The 24743-nt window shown below is 37.8% G+C and overlaps 1 protein-coding gene across 50 annotated transcripts in view; it reads left to right on the plus strand.

The window, feature by feature from the left end:
• Positions 1–24743, plus strand: part of arvcfb (ARVCF delta catenin family member b) — a 206360-nt gene that overhangs the window by 93940 nt on the left and 87677 nt on the right. For 8 of the 50 annotated variants that reach the window (XM_084412948.1, XM_084412952.1, XM_084412963.1 and 5 more), the window contains exon 1: positions 7840–8388. The exons of 24 other annotated variants lie outside the window; for them this stretch is intronic. In XM_084412948.1, coding sequence (XP_084269074.1) covers positions 8368–8388 — 21 coding nt within the window. In that variant the 5' untranslated portion in view covers positions 7840–8367. Of the gene's footprint in view, positions 1–7705; positions 8389–24743 lie in introns of those variants that run through there. 18 more of the 50 variants (XM_084412964.1, XM_084412975.1, XM_084412969.1 and 15 more) reach the window with 7 other exon arrangements.

Below are 24743 nucleotides of genomic sequence, written 5' to 3' on the forward strand. Positions count from 1 at the left end.
GAAAAGTCAAACCTCTTATAAAACTATAATTAAAGCAGCAGTGAACCTGCCTACATTGCTTATTTTCTCTCTCGCACCTCTCATAGCTCCTTTTTCTGCTTTCACACATATATAGTGATACGTTTTTTTATTTCTACTGAATATTTTTGCCTTTCTGATTCCAGAAGGTTTCCTTTGAAAAACAAAAATAAATGTGACTAAAAATATGGGGCTGTCAGAGAATGTGGAATGGTTTAGGTAGGTAGGTAGGTAGGTTAACTTTATTGTCCCCAAAGGGGAAAGTTTGTGTGAGAGAAACAACTTTTCTGCAAATATACAGTATAAATCCAATTTGTTCACAATTATTAGTGATTGAGGTGTTTTGTTGTTTTGCCTAAATGTCTTCTTTACACCAACAATGCAATGTCACCAGAAAAAGTGCACTATTTTATCTTAAATAGGGAAAGTAATGTTGAAGTTTGCATTAATTGAAAGCATTTTTAGTTGTTGATTTGAAAGTCTGACTTAAAGTTCAGGATATGGTATGTAATAGTCACTGGTGTCTTTTAAATGTGCCTCACAAAGCTGCTTGGAAGAAGTTACCCGTTACCTGAAGTTACCTGTTGGAATAGAGAGTAAGTGCAGTACAGTGAAACTGCTGTGGATGAGCGATGAGAAGTGGAGCGTGAAGCTCTAGGTAGTTGTCTGTAAAACCTCTCCAGTATGTCATATATCACGATCCACTTTTGGTGATATCATGGCTATATTTCTTTCATAATACATAAAAATTGTAATCCTGTGAGTAATCCCCATTTTTGATATGCCCCTGCAGGTGTTAGAAAGGTGAACCTGCTCACATGTTTCCTAATGCTGGGACACTGAAGGACAGGAGCTCTCACTGAGGAGTGGGAATAGCTGCATTCTTTGTATTCAGAGCAGCTGCAGATGCCCACAGCCATTCATATTCTACGGAGGGCTGTTCAGACCGCTCTCATCCCCATTCCACAATCCATCAAATGATTAATCCTCTAAAAGCCCTAAAATACACGGAGAACTTTTTCTTTTCACAATGTTGCTTAATCTTTTTCTCACTCAAAATAAGGTTGTGTCTAGCATTTCCTATGTTGTAATCCAAGGGCTGGTTGATATATTTAAAGGTGCATTGCGCAAGAGTCTGAGTTTTCGCAGAACTACGCCCCCTCTGGCGGCAAGCGAAACTGCAACCAGAGGTGTGCACGCTCACGGACCACACGCACACGCACGCTTGCACGAGCACGAGCTGGTCATAACCCAAGGAGCATCAGCCGCACAAATCTTTTGTTTACAATCATAATGTCTTCAGAGGTAATAAAGTTTTAAATCTGCAAGTAATTTAAAATATGTGAAAGGAAAGGCAATTGAGTAAATAACACACTTATGTGTGAGGGAAAAAATGGGGGTAGTAGAAAACTTCGTTTTTTATTCCCATCTATCGCCATGTTGAACTGTGTTATGTGTTTACTGTATCCACTTATGACTATTATTATGGAAACACGTTCATGAACAATATAAGTTACTTTGTAAAAGCTCAAAATAGTAATCATGATACCATACCATACACAGTCGGTCAACAAAGTACACCCAAATGTCTCAAGGTAATAAACAATCAAGTGGCACTATGACGTTACCATAAAAGCCAAACAGGCTAGTCCGACGAAGATTTGCGGGGGTTTAGCCTGTTTTATTGATCAGCTAAGTAGCATATTCCAATAGCAATACATCGTAATTAAGCAGTAATTTGCTCAAAATTTGTGTCTAAGTATCTAACTTATATATCATTCAGCATTTTATATCACAATCATTCTGAACCTGATCACTGACAATGGTAAGTTAGTAAAACCTATTCCGATTGTACATTTATCTAGCTTACGCTAAAGCATTACACATTTTATGGATCGTCATTTATTGGCCGTATCAGACATTAGAGAATGGGATATATCTTACCTTTTTATCAAGAAAAAAGCCAACTGAGGATCCCGTTTGAGCCCTAGAGCAGACCGGAGATCTCTCCATTTGTTGAAAGCCTTCCCTATGTTTACTCTCGTCTTACCCCGACGCCTGTCTGACTCCAATTTGGACCTTTTGGTTGCACTAGACAAAAGTTCTCTTTTTTTATCTTACGTGGAGTTTGCGTTGGTGTTTGAAATGAACTACAAGCCGGTCTCTTAGAATCCATTTTCTACGGAGAATGGCGGCGTCGGCGCATACACAAACCTGCCAGACATATGAGCGTGCCGTGAACGCGCATGACGTCACGCCCAGTCTCAGATTCCGACCCGAATCCCTCTTATTTATTTTACTGTACAGGATTATAGAGGCAATCGCAGTGATCAGAGAAGGGCTCATTCAGCCCATCAGGCAATTGTTTAAGCATGTATGGGTTAGAAAACGGGTATTTTTAACATGAAAAGTTGCGCAATGCACCTTTAAAGGGTTAGTTAACCCCCAAAAAAACTCTCTGTCATTAATTAGTAATTACTCACCCCCACGTCATTCCAAACCCGTAAGACCTTCGTTCATCTTCGGAACACAAATTAAGATATTTTTGAGAAAATCTGAGAGGTTTCTGAACCACCCATAGACTAACCAACTTTCAAGGCCTAGAAATATAGTAAAATAGGCCATGTGACTACAGTGGTAAAACCTTAAAGGTATAGCGGAGGATTTTCTTTTTCCGGGTGGATCATCAAGACTATTGGTCCTCCTAAGTGTCAATCATTCTGGTGATATGTTTACGTAAGGCCGTCGTACGTGCTCGTGCACATGATTCACACGATGGCGTGTGCTCAAAACACAGGTTGGGCTTCCCACTGATGCCTCAGTCGCAAAGTTTCTACTTGACAGGTAAAGTTTGGCATGCTATTTGGAGAAATCCATTTAAAATCACTGCTAGTAAAAGTTAATGTAAGCTATGATTAGCTCGTGCATGCTCTCTCATGCACACGTTTAATAGGCGTTCCCTCTCGGGAGCAGGTAGAGTGTTGCGCATGTGCATTTTTTTCAAAAAGTGGAGAGGGCGGTTCTTTTCTAAAATTCGGGAAAATCCTCCGCTATACCTTTAATGTTATGAAGTGACAAGAATACTTTTTGTGCACAAAAAACAAACAAAAATAATGACTTAATTCAACAATCTCTTCTCCTCCATGTCAGTCTGCTACACTGATCACGTAGTAAACGCAGTGCAGCGCTTCCAGGTTCTATGTCAGAACGCCGGCTCATTATTGGCTGACGATGTTCATGTGAGCACCACGACGCATGCGTGTGATGCTGACGCAGGGGATTGTTGAATAAAGTCGATATTTTGGTTTGGTTTTTGTTGCTTCATACCATTAAGGTTGAACCACTGTAGTCACATGGACTATTTTAACGATGTCTGTACTACCTTTCTGGGTCTTGAAAGTTGCAGTGACGTTGCTGTCAATGGGTGGTTCAGAAACCTTGAATTTGAATCAAAAAGGTCTTAATTTGTGTTCCGAAAATGAACGAAGGTCATACGGGTTTGGAATGACATTAATGACAGAATTTTCATTTTTTGGGTGAACTAACCCTTTAATGTTTATCTCAATAGTTGTATTTATATAAAAGCTTAAAAGGATGACTAATATAATAATAATATATATTGTATATTGAACTTATAAGTTCTGTTCTATAACTTAAGAAGAAATGTTTCTTGAACCCCAAGTCAGCATATTAGAATGATTTCTGAAGCATCATGTGACACTGAAGACCAAAATAATGGCTGCTGAAAATTCAGCTTTGCTATCACAGGAATAAAATACATTTTAAAATGTATTAAAATAGAAAACAGTAATTTTAAATTGTAATAATTTACAATATTACTATTTTTATTGAAGTTTTAATATATAAAACCAAACAACCATGGTTTGACAAGTTGAGAAATGGTCTGACTGGTTCTTTTGAAAAAACTAAACAAAAACAAAAAATAATTGGTGGCAAACAGGGCATCACAAATAAAATCACAAACTGTCCAAATAAAAAGTACATTACGGACGCTAATATATCATCAGCAAAACATTGTGTGTAAATATTGTAAATATTCAGTATATCACCCACCCTACTATATCACCTAGTTGTCTATAATATGAACTATTTAACTGACTCATGAGCTACTAAATGGGGTTGAAAGTTCCCTGGTTATACCGTATTCTTAACCATACCAGCAGGATTGACTCTGGAGACACTTAAAGGACCAACTGCTGCTCACTCAGTGGATCCTGAACTCATGTGTTTAAAATAAGAATCTCTTGCTTTATGAGACCCCTGAGTCACTCCAGGAATGTGACCCCTTCACTTTGCATGTTCATATATAACCAAACAAGTCTGTGTGCTTGACCCTCTTATTGGGAGCCTAAATTGAAAACACTTGAAAGACTTGTTTGGAGGCTTCAAGACACTGACTTTTAATGGTAGTTGCCTTGAAGTGGTTTAGCATCACGGTTTAATAATGTATGTGCTACAAATTTGTTGATGGGTAACAACTGTAGATATAGCTTTTTTCTACAAAGATGGTTGATTTAACAACCTATTCCAATATATATGTACAGATAGAAATGTTGTTTAAAAATACATTTAAACAACCAAAGCAAATAGCATTGATATTTTCATTTGACTTTCTCTTATAGGATTCAAATTGTCGTCACCCTGTGTGGCAGGTAATACAATATAAGATCAGCTAAATTACATTGTTTTATTCTCCTGTTGTTTTCCCCATTGATATATACATATATATATCAGGTTTAATATTTCTGTCTGGTCTTTGGTGCCTTTATTGACTTTGTGTGTGAGTGGATAGACTCGTTTCTGCTCTTTATATTTATCGAGAGATTGGTATGTGCGTCTGGACAGTCAGTCGCTTACCTTATTACCAGGGCACTGGTCTATTTACACGTTGTGTCATAACAAGACTTTATACGAGCAGAGGACTGTATAATGAGCTTCGAGTTAGTGAACATTTGGAGAGCAGCTACTGAATGAGAATGTTAGACACAGTAGGACAGCTCAGACTGAAAGCAGAACTGTAGAGTTGATATTTAATGTTTGTAAAAGATGATAATCACCACAAAATGAAATGTATGTGTAGTTAAAAGAATAGATCACCCCATACAGTAGTTTTGTCATGTTGCGCGGAACCTGTACGGCATTTTTTTTTCAAGTGGCAAGTGGTAAATATGATTTGGGCAGCATATTCCAAGTATAAGACATATGACAGCTTTGTGTGAGGAACAAGCCAAATTTAAATTATTCAATGATAATCTTAAACTTGAGAACTGAGTCAGATTCATTCAGATTCACACCTGTTTTGTGAACTAGGTCAATTGATTCATTGAAAAGATCCAATTTAACAGATTGATTCTTTATGGATCTGAAATCGCTGCTTGTAATAATATGAAGACACAAAATGCAGATTATTATTGACTATTTTGGTTTGGATTCATAAATCATGGAATATTGCGCATGGGTCATATTGATTATTTTGTGTTATTCCTATTGTGCTTTTTTTGCCATTTTGGAGCTCAACAACTCCTATCCTCATTCACTTTCATTATATTGAAGGGCCAGGATATCTTTCAGAAATTCTTTTATGTTCCACAGAAAGAAAGAAAAGAAACCCCACAAGGGTGAGTAAATAATGATTGATTTTTATATTTTTGGTGAAACTTATTTCAGTGCTATATACATTTTATGTTCTATATTTCCCTTTTAGTTCAGATTTTTTCATATTCTCTCAGGATCTCATTTACCAGATCTGTGTTGTTGATCAGCATCTCCGTTATGGAGAAACCCAAGACTCACATTTTTGTATTTGATCATGCAAATCAAGAGAAACAACATTTGTATGTTTATTTCCCAGTCTGCAGTCCCACTTTTTCCTTTTTTTACCGTAATCAGTGCTCGTTTACAGAGGTTATGCATTTAAAATGCGATATTTGCTGAGTCGCCACCTTTGAAAACTTCTAATGATGAAATTCATTACATTCCAAATTTGAGAGTGCTGCAATCCTAAGTAAACATCATACATCCTCTGGAGCAAAAGCTGTTTCAAATATTCAGTGCTCATAAATATATTTATGAGACTAGAACAGTCGCACGTACATTGCATATCTTGCTTATTCTTTCTTGTTCGTTTCATTATGTGTAGCTTTCTCTTTTTGTCTTTCTCTCCGCAGTAGTCCACGTTAACCTTTCACGGCATATGTTCCATCGCACTACTTCTTCAGGCCTGGATCCACTAAAAAGCTCTGATTACTTTCAGTTTATTTATTTATCAACACTTTTTCTGTTGACATGTTTATGGTTCAGTGACCACAGGGCGTTCTGCAGTCTGTTTGGTGTCAGACTCGTAGTAGAAAAAGGAGCGAATTCATTCAGGCCGACTGCAAACAGATTCAGGCTGTTACTGCTAGATAAGACATGATGTTCTTCAGTGTGGGGGTGTGTTTGTGCTGACTGTTGTTCAGAGTTTGAGAAGATTTTGTTTTTAAGTAAAGACATGAGTTGCATTTTCAATACCTCAGGCTCCGAGGTGGAACATCTTCAGCTTTGACACTTTATTGATGCGTTTCTACTTGTCCGGAATTGCTCTCAAATGTGGATTTATTTTGGTCAAATAAGTTGATAAAGTTATGTTTGACTGAGGCGCAGGCTTGTAAATAGAAATTAGCTGTATATTTATTTTATTAAGCCTAAATTTGTGTTTGGGCAGGTGTACACATTGTGTACTCCCAGTGTGCAGTGTCACATGATCCTTCAAAAATCATTCTGATATGCTGATATGCAAGAAAGATTTCCTATTATTATCAATGTTAAAAACAGTCGTGCTGCTTAATATTTTTGTGGAAACTGTGATTTATTTTTTTATTTTTTTCAGGATTCTTTGATGAATAGAAAGTTAGAAAGTTAGAAAGTTCAGATGCTGAAATAGAAATATTTTGTAACAATGTAAAAGTCTCTACTTTCAGTTTAATGTATTCTTGCTAAATAATTAAATAAGTTTAATTTAAATAAATAAAGTTGAAATTAATTAAAAAAAAGAATAAAAAAAAAAGAATCTTACTGACTCCAAACACTTGAATAGTATGAAATTAATCAATTACAAATGCACCATTTAATTGTAACCCCAGTGTAGGTTAGTGAAGCATGCATAATGTTAATTCTGAACTTTTTTTTAACTCCACGAGTGCACCAATGTACAACAAATAAAAAAAAGTTGTCCCACATCCGTCCCACAACCTAAAATGAGTTTGACACCCTGGGTGTAAATTGCCCATCCCTGAACTCTCTCTCTTTCCGGCTTTGTGTTAAAGCCATTCATAGATTTGGATTAAAATTCTTTCTCACTATCAGTCACTGAATGCTGTCTGAAATCATTCTGCAACCTCTTTCCTTTCCCTTCTCATATTTAGCAGGCTGGAAGGACAAAAGGACAAAAGCCGAGAGAGAAAAGAACAGGCCGAGTGAGAGCGTAAGGGTAAAAAAAGAGGAACATAAAGTTTTGTGAAGCTTTGCCCCCTCTCAGGGCTCATGCTCTTTTGGCATGATGGCTGGGTGGAGTCTCTCTCTCTCTCTCTCTCTCTCTCTCTCTCTCTCTCTCTCTCTCTCTTTCCACTCCAGCTGCGTCTGTCTGTCAGCCCCCTCCCCCTCCAATCCGTCTCACCCTTGTCTGCATAGATGCTCGGTGAGGAGAGGGAGAGAACAAGAGTACAAAACTCTACACTGTGAACAGGGCAACTGCCTTCTGGGAAGATTCTATTCACTCAAACACGTACACGCCCCCCCCTTACCCTGTCCTCTACGCCCGTCCACCCCCCTCTCTCTTAGTCTACCCAGAGGGTTTTGTTCCTGCACCGGGTAACTTTTTTTCCCTTCCACTTCTCTGTGTGTGAGCTGTTTTGTTTTGGTTCTCTTCAGCCGGATTCCTGAATTTATTGAAGGATTCATTGGACTGTCTAAAGCATCTCTCCTCATTTTGAAATCATTATTCGCCCCAACGTTTGCAGCATCCTCGCTCGCTGACGGTGGAGGCGGGTTTCTTCTGTCCCTGAGAGGATTACGAGCATGTGTTAGAAAGAGCGTGTGTGTGAGAAGGGGAGAGAGAGAGAGAGAGAGGCACACGCAAGAAGACGTGAGAGACAGAGTATATTCGTGCATGTGACCGTGGGGAAAGGATGGCTCTGTGGCTGTGAGCTGTCTCGGCTCTCACAGGACATACTCGCATAATAAGGAACGAAAGACTGTCTGACTGACTGACTTACAGACAAACTCCACTCACAAGAGAATATTGTTCTCGTTGCGTTTCTCCCAGAGGCTTAACCAAACAGGATTTCCGTGATGCCGGCTGAAGTGAAGCAGGTCAGTTTGAGGATTCACTAGCTCTCATTGACTCCTTGCGTGTGTTTGTTTTAAAAATTTCTTATGTACATTATCTCCCATTTTCCTGCTATTTAATGGTCAGGTTTTTGTTGTTCTGGATGTGAAGGTGTTTTCTCAAAGATCTTTTCTGATCTCACGCTTTGCTATAGAATATCAACACGTCGTATCTTGAATACTGTTGTGGTCACATGCAACGAAATGTCAACATTCAGTATGTCTATTCACTACAAATCTTTCCAGAGGTTACTCTTTATTCAGATTAGGTAAGAAGCAAAGAAGTATGTCTCAGTAATATTTCTGTAATGTTAAGCAGCATGAGGATGATTCCAACAATTAAGATGAGGTAAACAGGAGGAGAGAAAATAGTCAGATGGATGTTGAACACAACAAATATGTGCTTAAAGTTCATAAAAAGAAGCTGGGATAGAAGATTTAGTGCTTTGCTTCCTCTGCTCCCCCCTTCCTCCCCAGCACTGGACTCATCAGAGGTCACCAACTATTTGTTTTCTTTGTTTTGGAGCTACCACATTGCCTGGCAAAGCTGTGAGGAGATTAAAGGAATGTGCTTTTTATCGGCATGCAGGGATTTTCTAAAGCTGTGTTCCCAAAAGACTGCTGTGTCATTCCTAACCGTAAAAATGTGTCAGGTTGGACAGTTAGGACATGTAAATAAGAAAGGGGGACAGGCTTTGAAAGAAACAAGCAGTCTTTGTGCTCAGTTGTGTTCTGAGCTAATACTTTTTTTAAAGACATTCTTACGACCATCCATTTGGCACCGTTAATCTGCTCACGGCTGTCTCATGGATGATTGCTGCGAGATAACTGGCACAGGAGAAGCAGCTGTATTTTTCGACATGCTAAGCAAAACAAATTCTGAAGGTGTCGAATTTGTCGTGTCTTCGTCCGTGAACCCGTACCTCCACAGGACGGACATTCCTGCCATTCTTTGGGGTGCGCCGCACGCTGTATCTAACCTTTTCTAACATCACAGCATTCCTTAAGACTAGCACCTGCTTCGGTAAGGTCAGACGTGTCACACGAGGGCATGGAGATCAAGGGGCTCTGCTTTCTGCTGGAGTATCTGACATGGTTGATGCTGTTGTCTGTCATCTTGGTTGCTGGATGAAGCCTGTAAGTGTGAGGACATAAGTTCACTAAACAGTTGCACCACCTTTTTTTTGCGTTCAGTGTTTCAGCACAAAAGCTCATCTTATTTAGAAACCATTCACAACCACAGATTGACCTCTTGGCTCAACACATACTTCAGAGTTGCAGGAATGTCGAAGTATATGATATATATTTAAGTCATAATCTTAATGATCATAATCACATATTTTGTGATTTCTGATATGTTAGTAGCCCTAGTGTGTACAATTTTATCGTTTGTGTCTGAAGAAATGTTGCATGCTCAAAGTCTACTGTGCCCAGTCTGCCCACTAACTTCAGGCTTTTTCTGCGCTTTAGGTGAAATATGATTTTTTTTGTTTTAATAAATATATATGTGAACAGATTTATTTAATTTTTTTCAGGACTGTAATTGCTTTTCCTTTGATTGCCATAGTAACCACACAAACTTCTGTTTATTCGCCATGTGTGAGATTTTAGCAATGGATGTTTCACCATTGATTGTTTTTCATTAGGGCAGTATTTAAATCTAAACACCTATATCGCAATGGGAAAAATTGAATATGTTGTGTAATGTCACATTTTTTCCCTTTTTGTCCATACAATGAATATCAGTGGGGTTCAGTGGTGTTTTGAACCCTGCGTTATTCAAAATATCTTCTAATTTCTTTTAGAGAGGTTGTTTTCACTACAAGTGATTTGTGACCAAATTATATTTTTTTAATACTGTATACTGACTTTTTTTGGGCCAGCAGCTCATAGTTTATGGAGGCCCTTCATCTTTGATGCTCTGCAATACATCTTGAGTGTGAAACCAGACATCATTGAAATGCATTCATGTTCACACGTGTTAAAGACATGAGACCATAAGGAACTGCCTGCAATGTCTTTCCCTAACCAACATGCATTGCGGCCATGTTACAGTGACTCCCAATCCAGTGGAGCTTACCATCCTCAACCCTCAATTACTGTGGGGTGAATCAGCCTGCCCGAGTCTGAGTTAAATATAACGCCTGATACTTCAGCGGAGGGAGGCAGTGCCATTACTGCAAAAGAGATTTAGCCTAATCAAAACTGAACCAGCCATCTCTACACAGAAAAATCATTTCTGTTTCAGAAAACCATTTACATTTCATTTAGGCTGAGTCTATTGACTTCGACCGCAATTGTACAGTTTGCTTATCCCTGGTGAGTTCTTATTTTAAGTTTTGCTGGTGCATTCAGAAGTTATTTGACTTTTTTTTTTTTTGTGGTGGGGAGGGATGGGTTTTCAGACTTCAGTGAACTTTTTAACCTCCATTAGCTCTGTGGTTCTTTCTATTCCTCTTCATTCACCTTTCTGTCAGGCCTCTCTTTTGTGAAGCCTTGGCCATTCACTGTACCATGGCATGAATCCGTATTTGAAGACATATAGAGCAGAAGAAGCTGATTGTGACTGTGAGTGGTGCGGTAAATGTCATTGACCCAAAAGAGCTCTGGGTAATTGTGCTGGTGCTCATTCAGACTATGAGGATGGTGGAGCAGGAGAACATGGTGAAGAGGCTCCAGATGTCTTACTGGAACTGTGCTGCCCAAATCAGGCCATTTCAGAATCTCTGGCATGACAGAACAATGATTTGCTCCACCTCTCGAAACGGAGTGGGTGCCAGGGTTTTGGATGAGGTGATGGCTTTAAGATAACAGCCGGGTCCTAAACTCTCATCTCAGCTAAGTATCTGATGCCCTTCTGATGCCAAACGGGTGGTTGATTTTGGATTAGCAGCCTAAGCCGCACTTGTGTTGGTTCATGGGTACCTGTGTAATGCTGGACGTGCCGTGAAAGCTTGGCGTGCTATCAGGACGTCCATCACATTGCGCTGTTCAGTAACCCATTTGGCATGCTGACTGTGTGCCCGATATAGACCTGCCTTACTTGCCTGTGTTTTCTCATGCAATGCAGAGCAGCACCAGCTGACCCTTCCATAACACCCCTGTCAAACTGCCTCTGCTTCTTGGCTGCCCCACTCAGCCTTTTTCAGTCAGACACCTTCTCAGACGGATGCCTGTCCTCACACTCAGTAAGCTGTTTCCAAAAGTGCTAACGGAGAAGATTGTGTGTTAATGAAATGAATATTTGTCAGCATGAAGTGTTTAGCCTCTATACCCCTTTATGGGCCTATAATATTATTATATATTCATTCTTTGCTTCAAAAAGTATTGTGGAATTGCGTATTCATTGTTAGGCCAAAGTAAGATTTATCCAGTAAGTTATATTTTATAAGAACAGTAACTTTTTATCTATTTTTGTACAGGTATTTATTTAATGTATATGTATTACTAGATATATACAGACCTAGTAGTACCTTTTTTTATATATATATTATAAACGCTCCACTTATTTATTTTTTTATTTTTGTTTTGTATTATTTTTAAAATCCTTTTTGGTACACAATATCTACATTGCTATGATACATTAATACATTTTTATTTAGTGAATTGGCCGGTAAGAAGATAAAGAAGATTTTTCATGTGCTTATTTTTCAACTTTGGAGGTAACTTAGGAATTTAAGAATTTAAGTTTGAGCTTGAACCTACGTTACCTCAACATCCTGTATAATTAACCACTAAGCCACATCATCACAATAAGTTCTAGATTATTTTCAGCTAGCTTTTTCTTTGCTAAACCATCCCATGGGAACCCAGCCCTCTCGGTCACACACAGGGACAGTCATGCCTTTCCCGTGCCTGTTTACTCAACCCCAGTTTGTTTGGTAACGTTTCTTTTCCTCAAGCTTGTTAGGTGGACCATCCTCGTGTAGTTCTCTGTTTGTATGGGCGCTTGCGAAGTAATTTAGATTGGAATGATAGCCCCACAACAATCCTGTCAGTAAACATAGAGGGCAGAAGGGGAGACGCTCAGGAACCGGAGACTGTGTTTGTGCATGTGTGTCCTGGACGGATAACAGGTGACGACACAGGATTAGCGGGAATAGCCCTAGACTGCTCGCAGATTGCTTGGGTTCTCCTATATCCAGCTCTGCCGTATCTCTTCCTCTCTCAGCACTGAGTGAACGACTGATAAAGAAATGATCAGGATTGTTTTTGTGCATGTAACAAAGAGAACAAGACTGGGATGTGTGGGTAAGGTCAAAGAGTGTGTATATGGGTAAAAATGCATGTGCAAAGCAGTATTTGTGTATGTTTTTCCTTTTTTTATATTAACGGCTGCAATTGGCTGGTGGCCAACCAGTGAGGCCATAGGAAAGAGGGAAAGGTGCATATGTGACACTTTTGTTGGGTCTGCCATGGCAACAGGACTGGATGAAGAGCCCTCTGCCCCTGGATCTTATGATTAATGACATTGGCCTGCTGGATGCTGGCGGACAGCATTGTACCACTGTGTGTTTGCTTTTGTTTCATTAGTTCACTGAGAGACCGGCAGTTTTTTCAGCCCGTCAACTGAAATACGCGCACACATAATACAGTTCAGCCCGGCTTGGATGGTCATGGCAGCTCGGGAAAGAGGGGATGAAGAATTATCCACTGGGGAAAGTAATAGTGATGTTGACGATGGTATAGATTTTTGTTTCCAGCTGTGTAGAAATATATTTTTACAGCACGAATTCTGTTCAGAAAAGACATGCTGTATGTAAACAGCTTACTGAATGTTGAACGTACTGAGCTGTCGTAACTGCCTCGGATTGATAGACTAACTGTGCTCTGCGTCCTCTAGGAGACATTATCCTGCTGTTGGCCGCAAGGATCGATTAAGACCTTCGCTGCAAGTTCAATGCTCCCCCTCTCCCCCCTTACTTTTCCATTACATCCTTTAGTTCACACTTGTCCTTCTTAAAGTCTTCAGGCTACTTTGATGGTTATGTATAGACTGTTTTGCACCCCTCTGATAAGGTAAGAGGCCCTGAGGGAGAGGTCATGTCCCTTAAACTCTGCCTCTGTCCTCCTTCCTTATAGCTATCCTTGTGCTGTACTAAAACAGACCATGTGTCCTTTGGATGAGTGATTTGTGTCACTTTCTGGTCTGTTTCATTTGCAGCTTTCTTTAGGAGGTTTAGAAATAACTCTCTGTAATGGAAAGGTTGGGTTCGGGGTTTGAGTATTGATCTAAAACACTTAGTAAAGATCTTTTATAATGTATTGTTCCAGGACCAGCTTCAACCCTGTTCAGTTCAGTTCTTCTTTATGAGAAATGAGACCGCGAAAATGGTCTCCGCTCAGTGAAAAAGTGGCTTGCTGGTTCTCCATCACGCCATCTGTCTGCGATGGTCCTGAGGGATTAATGATGTCTTCTGACAGCTCTTTAGCGTGTGCTAGTCTCCACATACAGACATGCCAGATTAGCGCTAACAGTTTGGGGAGGGGTGGCGATTTCCTGGATGTTTGTTCTGGAGTCTACATTAAAACATCTTATCAAGATTAATTCAGATGAATTCAGAAAGTTTCTTGTTCATTTACATTCTCGTTAGCAAAAACACAAAAACAGCTCATTTAGAGAAAGAAAAATACTCATAAATTTGCTTAATTTTTTTATTTATGCATATTCATTTTAGTAGTTCAATTATTTTAGTTTGGTTCCATTTATTTTATTTTATTTTATTTTATATTATATTATATTCATTTTATATATATTTTAGGTATATTTTAGGGTTGTGCAAGTTAATTTGTCATTAGTTAATAATGCAGTAATCTGACAGATTTACCAAATGTTGTGTGTATGTGTATATATATGTGTGTGTGAGTGTGTGTGTGTGTGTGTGTGTGTGTGAGTGTGAAATCTGAATATAATATCTGAATGTTGTTGTTAATGTTAGGGAAAACGTAGGGAAAGTAATCAACATCATAGTGATCATCATAGTGATTTAAACTGCTCTACTCGATTCACTCTAGAGAGTTTCAGAGTTTTTCTACAATTCACAGAAACAATAGAGCACACAGGTTTAACAATAGTGTTGTCCAGAACGGCAGGGGGAAGCTGTCATATGCTGTTAGCTGCATTTGCTCAGTATTGTTACTCATGTCATCCATTTCTGCTGTAGATGTATGAACCGTTTGTGCTCACTAGGGTTCAGAAGGAACAATAGAGCAAGGCACAGCATTGACACAAAGTTGTTTAATGAACCTCGACTAGATATGCACCGCTGAATGATGTTGCCGGGCTAACAGCCGTTTTCTTATTTGTTCGTTCAGCAGGCTTTTTTATTAGCCTTTTCATTACCATTGCTCTAAATATTAAACTTAAAGGCAGGGCTGGTGATTTGTTCCAGGAACATTTTGTGTTATGCTGGTTGAAAGTCTATTCACATCCTGATAGCAATCACTAAGTTAAGTGGTTTAAATGTATTTATATGTATATATATCGTCTGTGGAAGGTGTAGGACCATAAAATGTTTGTCCAATCATTGCCCTCGTTCCTGTCAACATATGTATTTCCATACCTCCGTGCACCCTGCTTGCGCAGACGTCATCAGCGCATTTCATGCTACATTAGTCACCGAGCACGCAACCTAAACAGCAGCTACCGTTTACAGTTCCTCCTGAACCAAAACAATGAGCTTGTGCGGAGTTCAAGACATAACTACCATCATTTGGAAGAGTTGGAAACCCATGATGTTTTACTCAGAGCGGTTTGTGACTCGAATGTATTCGTTTCAATGGCAAAGCCATCAACGCCGAAATGAATCTGCAGCATTCAGGTGGTACAGGTCAGTGCTCTTTGAGTTGTTTATGTTCATTATCATTGTAATGTTATGTGCTTTGAGACATGAGGGAGTTTAACGCCGTCTCTCGTGACGCTTTGCTCGTACGCGTGCATATTTTTTGGAGGAGGCTTGGCTTTCGAGAGCGCTCTGAATGGAGGGTGGGATCTTATGCTTTCAAAGCTAGCTCGCTATTGCTGGTCTCTCTGAAAATTGCCTACCATACCTTTAAGCTCGGGTTGTGCTGTGGATGTGATGATATCTCAAAACTGGGTGGCTTGTTGAGATGTGTGCTATTATTTAGCTTAGCAGATGATAAAATATGCAAAAAAAATAGACAGCCATAAAGACTTGAGGTCAGTAATTGACCACCCAGAAGGGTCTAGTGACCACCTAGCAACGCCTATTAACTGCCCAGAACTCCCTAGCATCATGGGGGTGACTTTAGCATAGGCAAGCATCATAAATCTACTTCTATTTCATTCTTTTCTTTTCTCTCATCCCTTCTGCATTTGTTTTCTTGAGTTTAATGGGCTCCTGAGTACAACATCATGTTTTGCTCTTGTTTATATGAAAAAAAATGAGGAACAGAAACTTTTATCTCTGCTTCTAGCCATGGATGAAGTTTCACACTTTGATATGAAACTGAGGAAAAATCTTGAGATGAAAGAAAATCAGTGCCATGTATAACAAGCATTCTCTCACCAGGCCCGAAAGACCCTTCCACCTCACCATATGAGGTTCGAATTTCTCCACTTGATTGTTTAGGACCTTCAAATGACATTAAAGCCCCTTTGATCGCAGAGAGGTATGTTTTGTTTCTCTCTCAGCCTATTGTTTGTGGTAACCCACAGCAAGGCAAGCCAATCCAATCCACTCACTTGGCTGTCCAAAATTAAAGGTTGAGAATGTGCTTTGTGTGTGCTCGTCTAGAGTTTATGGGGTTGGAGAAGGGCTTGAGTAAGGATTTAGTGAGGATTTGTCAAGCACAGAGTTCAAGAGGCAAACAGCAATATTTTTCTTCAAAATGCAGCGTGCGCAAGTTCAAGGCCATGCTGAAGTTCTCAGAGTTTATAAAAAGTACAGTTCACGGACCTTCGGTTTCTCTCCATCACGCTGTAGCACAGAAAGATTTGATCCCGTATAAGAACGCTCTCTGCTTTGAAAGAGAGAGAGACCTAGGTGAGCCATATTGGTTTGCATTACTTGTCTTAAAGAGTATAATCCATTCTTCTTCTAGCCTCCACCTCCTGCCTCAACACATATTAAACCCACTGTTCCGTAAGAGGTTGTTTGGATCTAATTGAGGCCATAAACTCTGGTAACGGTGGTGCAGAGAGACAGCGTGAATGACCTCTTGTGCATGTCGTGCCCTGCATCAGTCTCTCTTGGCTTGGTGCCGTGAGTCACAAGAGGTGCTCTTCTATGTTCTTACATCAGTCATGTTCTTATATATATATTTATTCCTGCGATGGCGAAACTGAATTTTCAGCATCATTACTCAAGTTTACAGTGTCACATGATTCTTCATAATTCATTCTAATGCTGATTTGGTGCCTAAGAAACGTTTATTAGTATTATCAATGTTGAAAACAGTTGTGCTGCTTATTATTTTTGTGGAAATCATGATAATTTGTTTCAGGATTCTTTGATGAATAGAAAGATCAAAAGAACATTGTTTATTTGAAATGTAAAACTTTTGTAATATTAAATAGGCCTATGTTGTAGTGAGTGTATTGTGTTTCAAAGCTTTAATCAAAATAGGAAATGGAACATCCCTTGAATACTGTCTGTTTTTCCATCATACTTGCTTTGGTCTGCTCAGTCCACTTCTGTGACAAAAGAGCACACTGTTCAGGTATATATATTGATTCAAAAAGTAGAAATCCATTTTGGAGATGCGTATTAACATATATTATTCATGTGTAATCATCACCTATACATAAAGGACATATCATTTCTTTGATTAGGCTAAAGAGAGAGGAACCTCTTTGGAGCAGCCAGAATAAATGTAAAGCTAATGAGAATGAATAATGGATGCAGTTGAAGAGGGCAGAGTAATGTGCGTACTGCGTACACCTCTACTGAGGTACAGACAGTCCCAGCAGGCTTACGCTTTCCCACTGGAGGTCTGTGCTAAATGATTACAGCAGTCAGAAAGTGTCTTCTGATCGGTGCTTTGTTGTTCTTGGGTGCTTGGGAGATTTGCATTGCATTCTAATCTGAAAGTAATAGCTATGTTATGGTATAATTATACTGTCCCACCTGGTGGAACTTTGTCGAACAAATGCATTAACCTGTAATGATCATGCCACTATATTTCTGTTCATTTAGTTCACATGATAATTGTACTCACAAGATCTATCAGTGTTCTAAATCACACACTTGATTATCATTTTTAATTAGGTGTTTTTGTTGGATTGTTAAAATACAATGAGGATTTATGGTCACAAGAAAAATATTTGATATTCCTTTTGGCATTTTGGTTACTATTTTTTCAATGGTGCTTGTCACCATTTACTTTCCTTCTTTTACATTGCGTCCGTTGTGTGTGTTGTGGTTAACGACCTGGACTGGTTGTAGGTCTGACCTCTTCAGAGTCGATCCGTGACCTTTCACCATGAGCAAAGCACAAAGCTCAAGTTTCTCCAGTGGGGCTGGCCCTGTAAGAAGTGTGCTGCAGTGTTCTGACATTTTCTTGATGTACTTCCTACATTTTTAAGTGAATGTTTCAACAATTTAGCAACACATTGCATGTTCACAGTTGTCTGATGTCAGTTAATGGTCACATAAAAAAAAGTAATATTTTTTATTTGTTTTATATTTGTACAAATATTGTTATATGTTATATTTTACTTGTTTTTATCTAAAAAATATTTTAATTTTAAATTTAAATTTAATTTATTATTACCTTTTCATTAACTAAAACCCCCTGCAGTTTTCTCACAAACCCTATTTGGGATACCCTGTTTTAATAAATCAAACAAAAAGACAGAAATCATAAGCTTTCAGTTTGAATCAGTCTGACAAATTCTTTGCTGAATGAACTGTATCATTATTAGAACCGTTTTGTGTACTTAAGGTTGGTGAAGCTTCATTACTGACTGGTTGTTCGATGTTTATACTGCAGAGTTACAGACACATTTATATTTAATTTCAATGAAAATATTTTTTTAATATTACTTTAAATGTTACCAAAACAGTTCTGTTATTTTTTTTCATTAATATAAAACACTCATACTCTGCAGATGTGTATTGTTATGCCATGCTATACCAGCATATCGATGCCTGTGTGTGTGTGTGTGTGTGTGTGTGTGTGTGTGTGTGTGTGTGTTTGTGTGGGATGAAGTGGACCCACAACAGTATTGCCTCTTGCCTGTGTTCAGTTGTTCTCATTGTTTAGGATAACATGCAATCTCCCCTAAGGTAATCTAACCTGCAGTCTAAGGTTCTAGCGTAAGTCTATTTTTAGCATCTGGTATTGTAAGCATATTGAAGCTGGCATATTCATATTCAGTTTTCAGAGAACTTTATCCGCCCTGTTTTTTTAGTTTCTCGTCATGTTTCATTGATGTGAAGTATACAGAAGCCGGCAGATACATGAATGATTTGGCTTCTAAAAGTGTGTGGGGTTTATACTGTATCTCCTCTAAACGATTGATTATTCAGTGATTAACACATAAGACACTGCTTTTTATTTTCTTGGTAAATACAGAATGCCCTTAGCTTTCGAAGCAGATATGAAACACTTTTCCACCTGAGTTGCTTTTTATTATTGCACGTTAATGATTTGGAAAATACACGTTTTACTAACAGGATGTCGAATGTCAGAGTGTGTAATGCTAAGAGATGTAGAATGAGGTTTGAATTGATTTTCCTTTGTGAGCTGTGTTATACTATATGCTGTAGTGTGGAAGAGCCCGTGGTGGAGTCATGAATGAAGAATCCAGTTTCTGAAGTAGATGAGAGCTATTTATAGTGAAATCCTGTGGGGTGTTTTCCACTGTGTGCGTTGTGTTAGACATTTGAGGCGATTAAAATTCACCCATCTGAAAAACAGATAATGGCTGCTCACTATTCTCTTCTCCACTTGTCTGTCAGAGCTTATGGCTAAGATAAGGAGTTACATTTGATTTCAGTATCCCTACCAAACTTGGAGTGTTGAAATGATCCAGACAGCTTCACTGATGCAAGGCTTTTCCAGCAGCATCTCTCAAACTGATCACACGGGTTAGACAGTTCTCCAACGAAAGGAAAGATCCCTTTCATGCTTTCTGAGCCTTGAAGGTGGATCCAGACTCCATAACTCCTTTAGATTTTCATCAATGGTTTGATTAATAGACTTTATGAGTTTTTGTTCCTTGAAAAGGCGAGTTAGGTAGGGCAATTTGAAGGGTTTAGCCTTAAAAAATAGGCAATTTATCTTTAGTTTACTTTACAACGCTGTAAATTGCAATTGGTATAGTTGATGTGAGGTGATATTAAGAGGGAGATTGTTATACTTGGAGAGATTGCGGGAGAAGTATAACAAATACATGGGTTTAAGGATTGCAGACATTTTTATTTGTGTTAAGATTTTAAGTTGTAATTGATTATTTGATTATTATAATAAATTGCAATCCATTATTTTTATTATTTTATTTTATTAATTTTATTTCATGTATTTATTTATTTATTTATTTATTTGTATCCACTATAAGAAGGTGGACAAATTTGCCATTAGATTTAACTTGATCTTTATCGAGGTGTTTGTTGAAGCTTTGCTATAGTTTGGATCTAAGGAACTGAATAATGAAGATAAAGAAAGATTAAGGAAGTAAGAGAGACCTGAGCCATTTTAATGTAGGACCTGACAGAGGAACTAAAGATATTTCTGTACAGGAATGTGTCAGAATAGATCTTCGGGCACATGAAAGCTTGGCCTTTAAAAAACACGTTTACTTCACAACCCAGCAAAACAATGATTTGCTACTTGCTATAGTTAGTTAGTATGAGGTTGTATTAAGAGGAGGGAATATTCTTCTTATAATATTTATTAATATTTTTTTTCTTTAAAGAACCTTGTTTAGAGGCCTGAGTCATTTTAATATTTGAACTGACAGAGGAACTAATGATTTTGCTGTACCAGAATGCTTCAGAATAGATCTTAGTTCTTATGTGTTCCCCAGTGTTATTTTAATGCACTATAAAAAGGCCTTCTTTATGCAAACTAATCATTCCTACAGCACAAGGTAACTACCTATTTCCTAGTTTAATCCATGTCTGTGCCATTGATGTATGTTTAACTGAAAATAGGCCGTTTTTCCTTTATCTCATAAAGACAGGTACTCCAGTCTCTTGGCATGGCATGTTAAGCCCTTTCAGACCGAATAGAGGCAGGCACCTTGTAGCCATATGGAGCAGGAATGCCACTGAAGAGCCTCTTAATCTTCTCAACATGGATTGAATTTGAGGGCCTTGTTTTAGGCACAAAATAGGAGTCCAGTGTGGCTTTCTGCATAGCTGTTGATGCTGCGCTTTTGGCTGCCACTGCACATCGGGCTTCTTCAGTAAATGAAGGCAGGGCGAAGGGAAGAGAGTGGGAAAATCGGTTCTGGCTGGCCTCAACCAATAAGATGAGCGCGTATAGATATTCCTCCCTTGCTTTTGAGTGGGATTAAGACCAGCTACTGTATTGAGTTGCCTTTACAGAAGTGATTTGAGCGCTGCCAGTAGTTCAAAGCCGCCTTTATCCTTGACTACACAGACCTTTTCCAGGCCTAATAGCATTTTCATAGCTTGTTTTTAGCATTTGCCAACATTATTCATGTTGTGACAGCTCATTCAGCGCTGTCAGTGCAGTTAAATTCCAATCCAAGGTTGCTGTTGTTCTGTGTTCACGTTCTCCAGTGCAATTCTTTGATTATTATTTAACAGCCTTTTATCACCACGCTTTTTGTTATTTTCAAACACTATTGCTTTAGTATCTTTTATTGCATGCGGTTGGTCATCTTCCCATTTAAGCCCTGTTAGCGAGAAAGCTGTCTGAGAGAACCTTGACAGAATATTGGATATATTCAATATGATGCCAATATGAAGTCTTTCAGTTTTGATTGCATGTGTAGTTCTAGTTTCATCTTACAAAGCTCACCGATATTGTTTTTTGTTCCGCTAGAACAAACTTTGGCAAATCTCATTGGCACATCTTGTATGCCTGTCGATTTCAGATGGCCAAGGGTTATGAAAGTTCCATGATCCATCTATATCATAACAAAGCACTGTTTTCTTTTGTCTATATAATTTCAGACCGTGATCTAAGTGAATCCGAAATGTTATGCCATTGGATTTTGGCTGTGCTTCTTGTCCATGACCATCCCACTGAGTCGCCTGAAGCTTTTGGGAACATTCCAAGAATTAAGACTCCTTCAGTAAACATTTACACCCCCGTCACTCTTAAATACAGCTGCTGTGGTTGGAAAAACATTTTTCAAGTGTATCTCAGTCTCATTTTAGAGCCATGAAGATTGATATACTTCAAACTCTGGCTTGGGCTATTTCCTCCGTGTCCCAGCCAACAATATGCTGTTTATGAAATGTTCATCATGTTGGAAGAGTTCAGGTAAGCTGCAGATCTACTGAGAATTTAGTCGATTCTCAGACTGATAAACGTACGAGTGTCTGAGGGGCTACAAAAACAAAGCCAGTTTTGTGTGCTCTATCCGATCTCATCTAGCTATATTAGCTGGTGTATGCTTGCCAAACAGCTAACTGCACGCAACTGTACCTAATAATTTAAAGATTTTTACTCAAGGACATAGTGTGGTATTTTGTCAAATAATGAAATAAAAAAAAACGATTTTAAGTTATTATATTACAGTGCAGGCCAAAAGTTTGGAAACATTACAATTTTTAATGTTTTTGAAAGAAGTTTCTTCTGCTCATCAAGCCTGCATTTATTTGATCAAAAATACAGAAAAAAATAATGTAATATTGTGATATATTATTACAATTTAAAAGAATTGGTTTTCAATTCATTATACTTTAAATTATCATTTATGCAAAGCTGAATTTTCAGGATCATTACTCCAGTCTTCAGTGTCACATGTGACATCCAGTCTATCACATGATCCTTTAGAAATCATTCTAATATTCTGATTTATTATGAGTGTTGGAAACAGTTCTGCTGCCTAATATATTTGATGAATAAAAGGTTAAAAAGAACTGCATTTATTCAAAATAAAAAAATATTTTCTAATAATATAAATCTTCTTTACTATCACTTTTTATCAATTTAACACATCCTTGATGAATAAAAGTATTGATTTATTTCAAAAAAAGAAAGAAAAATATTACTGACCCCAAATTACTGACCAGTAGTGTATATTGTTGTTACAAAAGATTTATATTTTTAAAACATTTGCTTCTTTTTTTTTTTTTTTTTTTTTACTTTTTATTCATCAAAGTATCCTAAAAAAGTATCACAGGTTATGAAAAAATATTAAGCAGCAGAACTGTTTCCAACTTTGATAATTAATCATCATATTAGAATGATTTCTAAAGGATCATGTGATAGACTGGAGTAATGATCCTGAAAATTCAGCTTTGCATCACAGAAATAAATGATAATTTAAAGTATAATAAATTAAAAACCAATTATTTTAAATTGTAATAATATATCACAATATTAAAAAAAAATTCCCTGTATTTTTGATCAAATAAATGCAGGCTTGATGAGCAGAAGAAACTTCTTTCAAAAACATTAAAAATAGTAATGTTTCCAAACTTTTGGCCTGTACTGTATATTTAAAATATTTTCCTAAGTTTAACATGCAAAATATATATATTTTTTTTGTCAAATGAACATACAGAGTAAGTCATTCATAAATCTCAAATTCATAAATTGAATAAATAGATATATAAAGAGTGTTTAATTAATTAGAAAAAAATTAAGACGTAATTGATTCTGTCTGTTTCACACTGATCTTTCACACTAGGGTTGTCACGATATCAGATTTTTCACTACATGATTATTGTGGCCAAAAGAATTCACGATAACGATGTATTAATATAAATTTTGGAAATTAACACTGCGTCTAAGGTGTACTGAGGGACAGATGTTTGAAGAACAGACTGTGCCACTCGGGATGTAACATCAACATAATCATGTCAGTGTCAGTGCAATGAGAGGGGACAGACAGGACGCACTCCACATGTTGCTGTCTGTCTCAAAGCAGGTGGACCTTTATGCGAAATCAAATTAGTTTCGTGGAGTTCACCACCCACAATCCCCACACATATGGTGCACATATAAACACTGTCAGAGAAGACGGCTGTTACGTCTCGTGTGACTTAACTATACCCGGCATGGCCCCATGTCAAGTGTTAGACATGATGCGGCTCTTCTCTATTACCTCTTCGTCCTGTCACGTCTGTGCTGACATATAGACTTTATGTTTGTGAGTTCACATTCAGACTCCTGAAGGGAATAAGAGTATGAGAAAAACAATACAACAGGAAATGCGCTTGTATGGTGAAAGAGGAACTCTTTGCACTTCTCGCTGTCTTTGATTGAGGCTGAATTACTGTAAGACATGGTAAGAAACGCTGAGCGAGATTGTTTTGCAGTGCTGTGTATCTCAAAACTAGTCTGCAGGGTTATAAGAACCTTCTCTACTTTGACCTCTAGTCCCTCGTTTATATAATCCTTTCTCTATTCTGTTTAGTGTATGATGCTGTATGTGTCCCGAACAGACAAAAGTTTTAGAGAAGGTCAAAATAGTGTTGGCTGTACATTTCAAAGAAAATTAGAGAGGGCCTCGGACCTGATTTGCACATAGATTGGATTTGCGCCTTTAATTTGGACTCCAGCCCATTCAGGTTATTAAAGCAATAGTTCAGTCAAAAATGTGAGGGAAAAATCTCATCATTTACTCATCCTCATGTCATTTCAAAGCTGTATGATCTACCATATTATTTTGGTTTTAATACAAAGCCACTTACTGTATTTTTATTTTATATAAGACATAAAAGAATGTTATGTATATATATATCAATATGATATATATATATATATAAAGTTATGATATAAAAGAATGTCTTTGATATCACACATACTGTTTTTCACACGGCATAAATGAATCTTCATACATGAAAATATATAGCTGTCTTTATATTAATTAAATAAATTGTGATGTTTTTAACAATTATTAGATCATTTATGCACTAAAGTTTGGGGTCACTAAGAAAATGTTTACTTTTATTCAGAAACAAAATGCATTAAATTGATCAAAAGTGACAGTAACGTCTTATACATGATTACAAAAAACTACTTTAAATAAATGCATCGATTCATCAAAGAATCCTAAAAAATCTATCACAGTTCCCACAAAAATAATTTGCTGCACAGTAGTTTTCAACATTGATAATATTAAGAGATGTTTTACACCAAATCAGCATATTAGAATGATTTCCGAAGGATCATCACAGGATTAATTGACATTTTAGAATATATCAAAATAGATTTACTGCGTTAAGTAG

The sequence above is a fragment of the Rutilus rutilus genome (assembly GCF_951802725.1).
Source record: "Rutilus rutilus genome assembly, chromosome: 7".
Lineage (NCBI taxonomy): Eukaryota > Metazoa > Chordata > Actinopteri > Cypriniformes > Leuciscidae > Rutilus > Rutilus rutilus.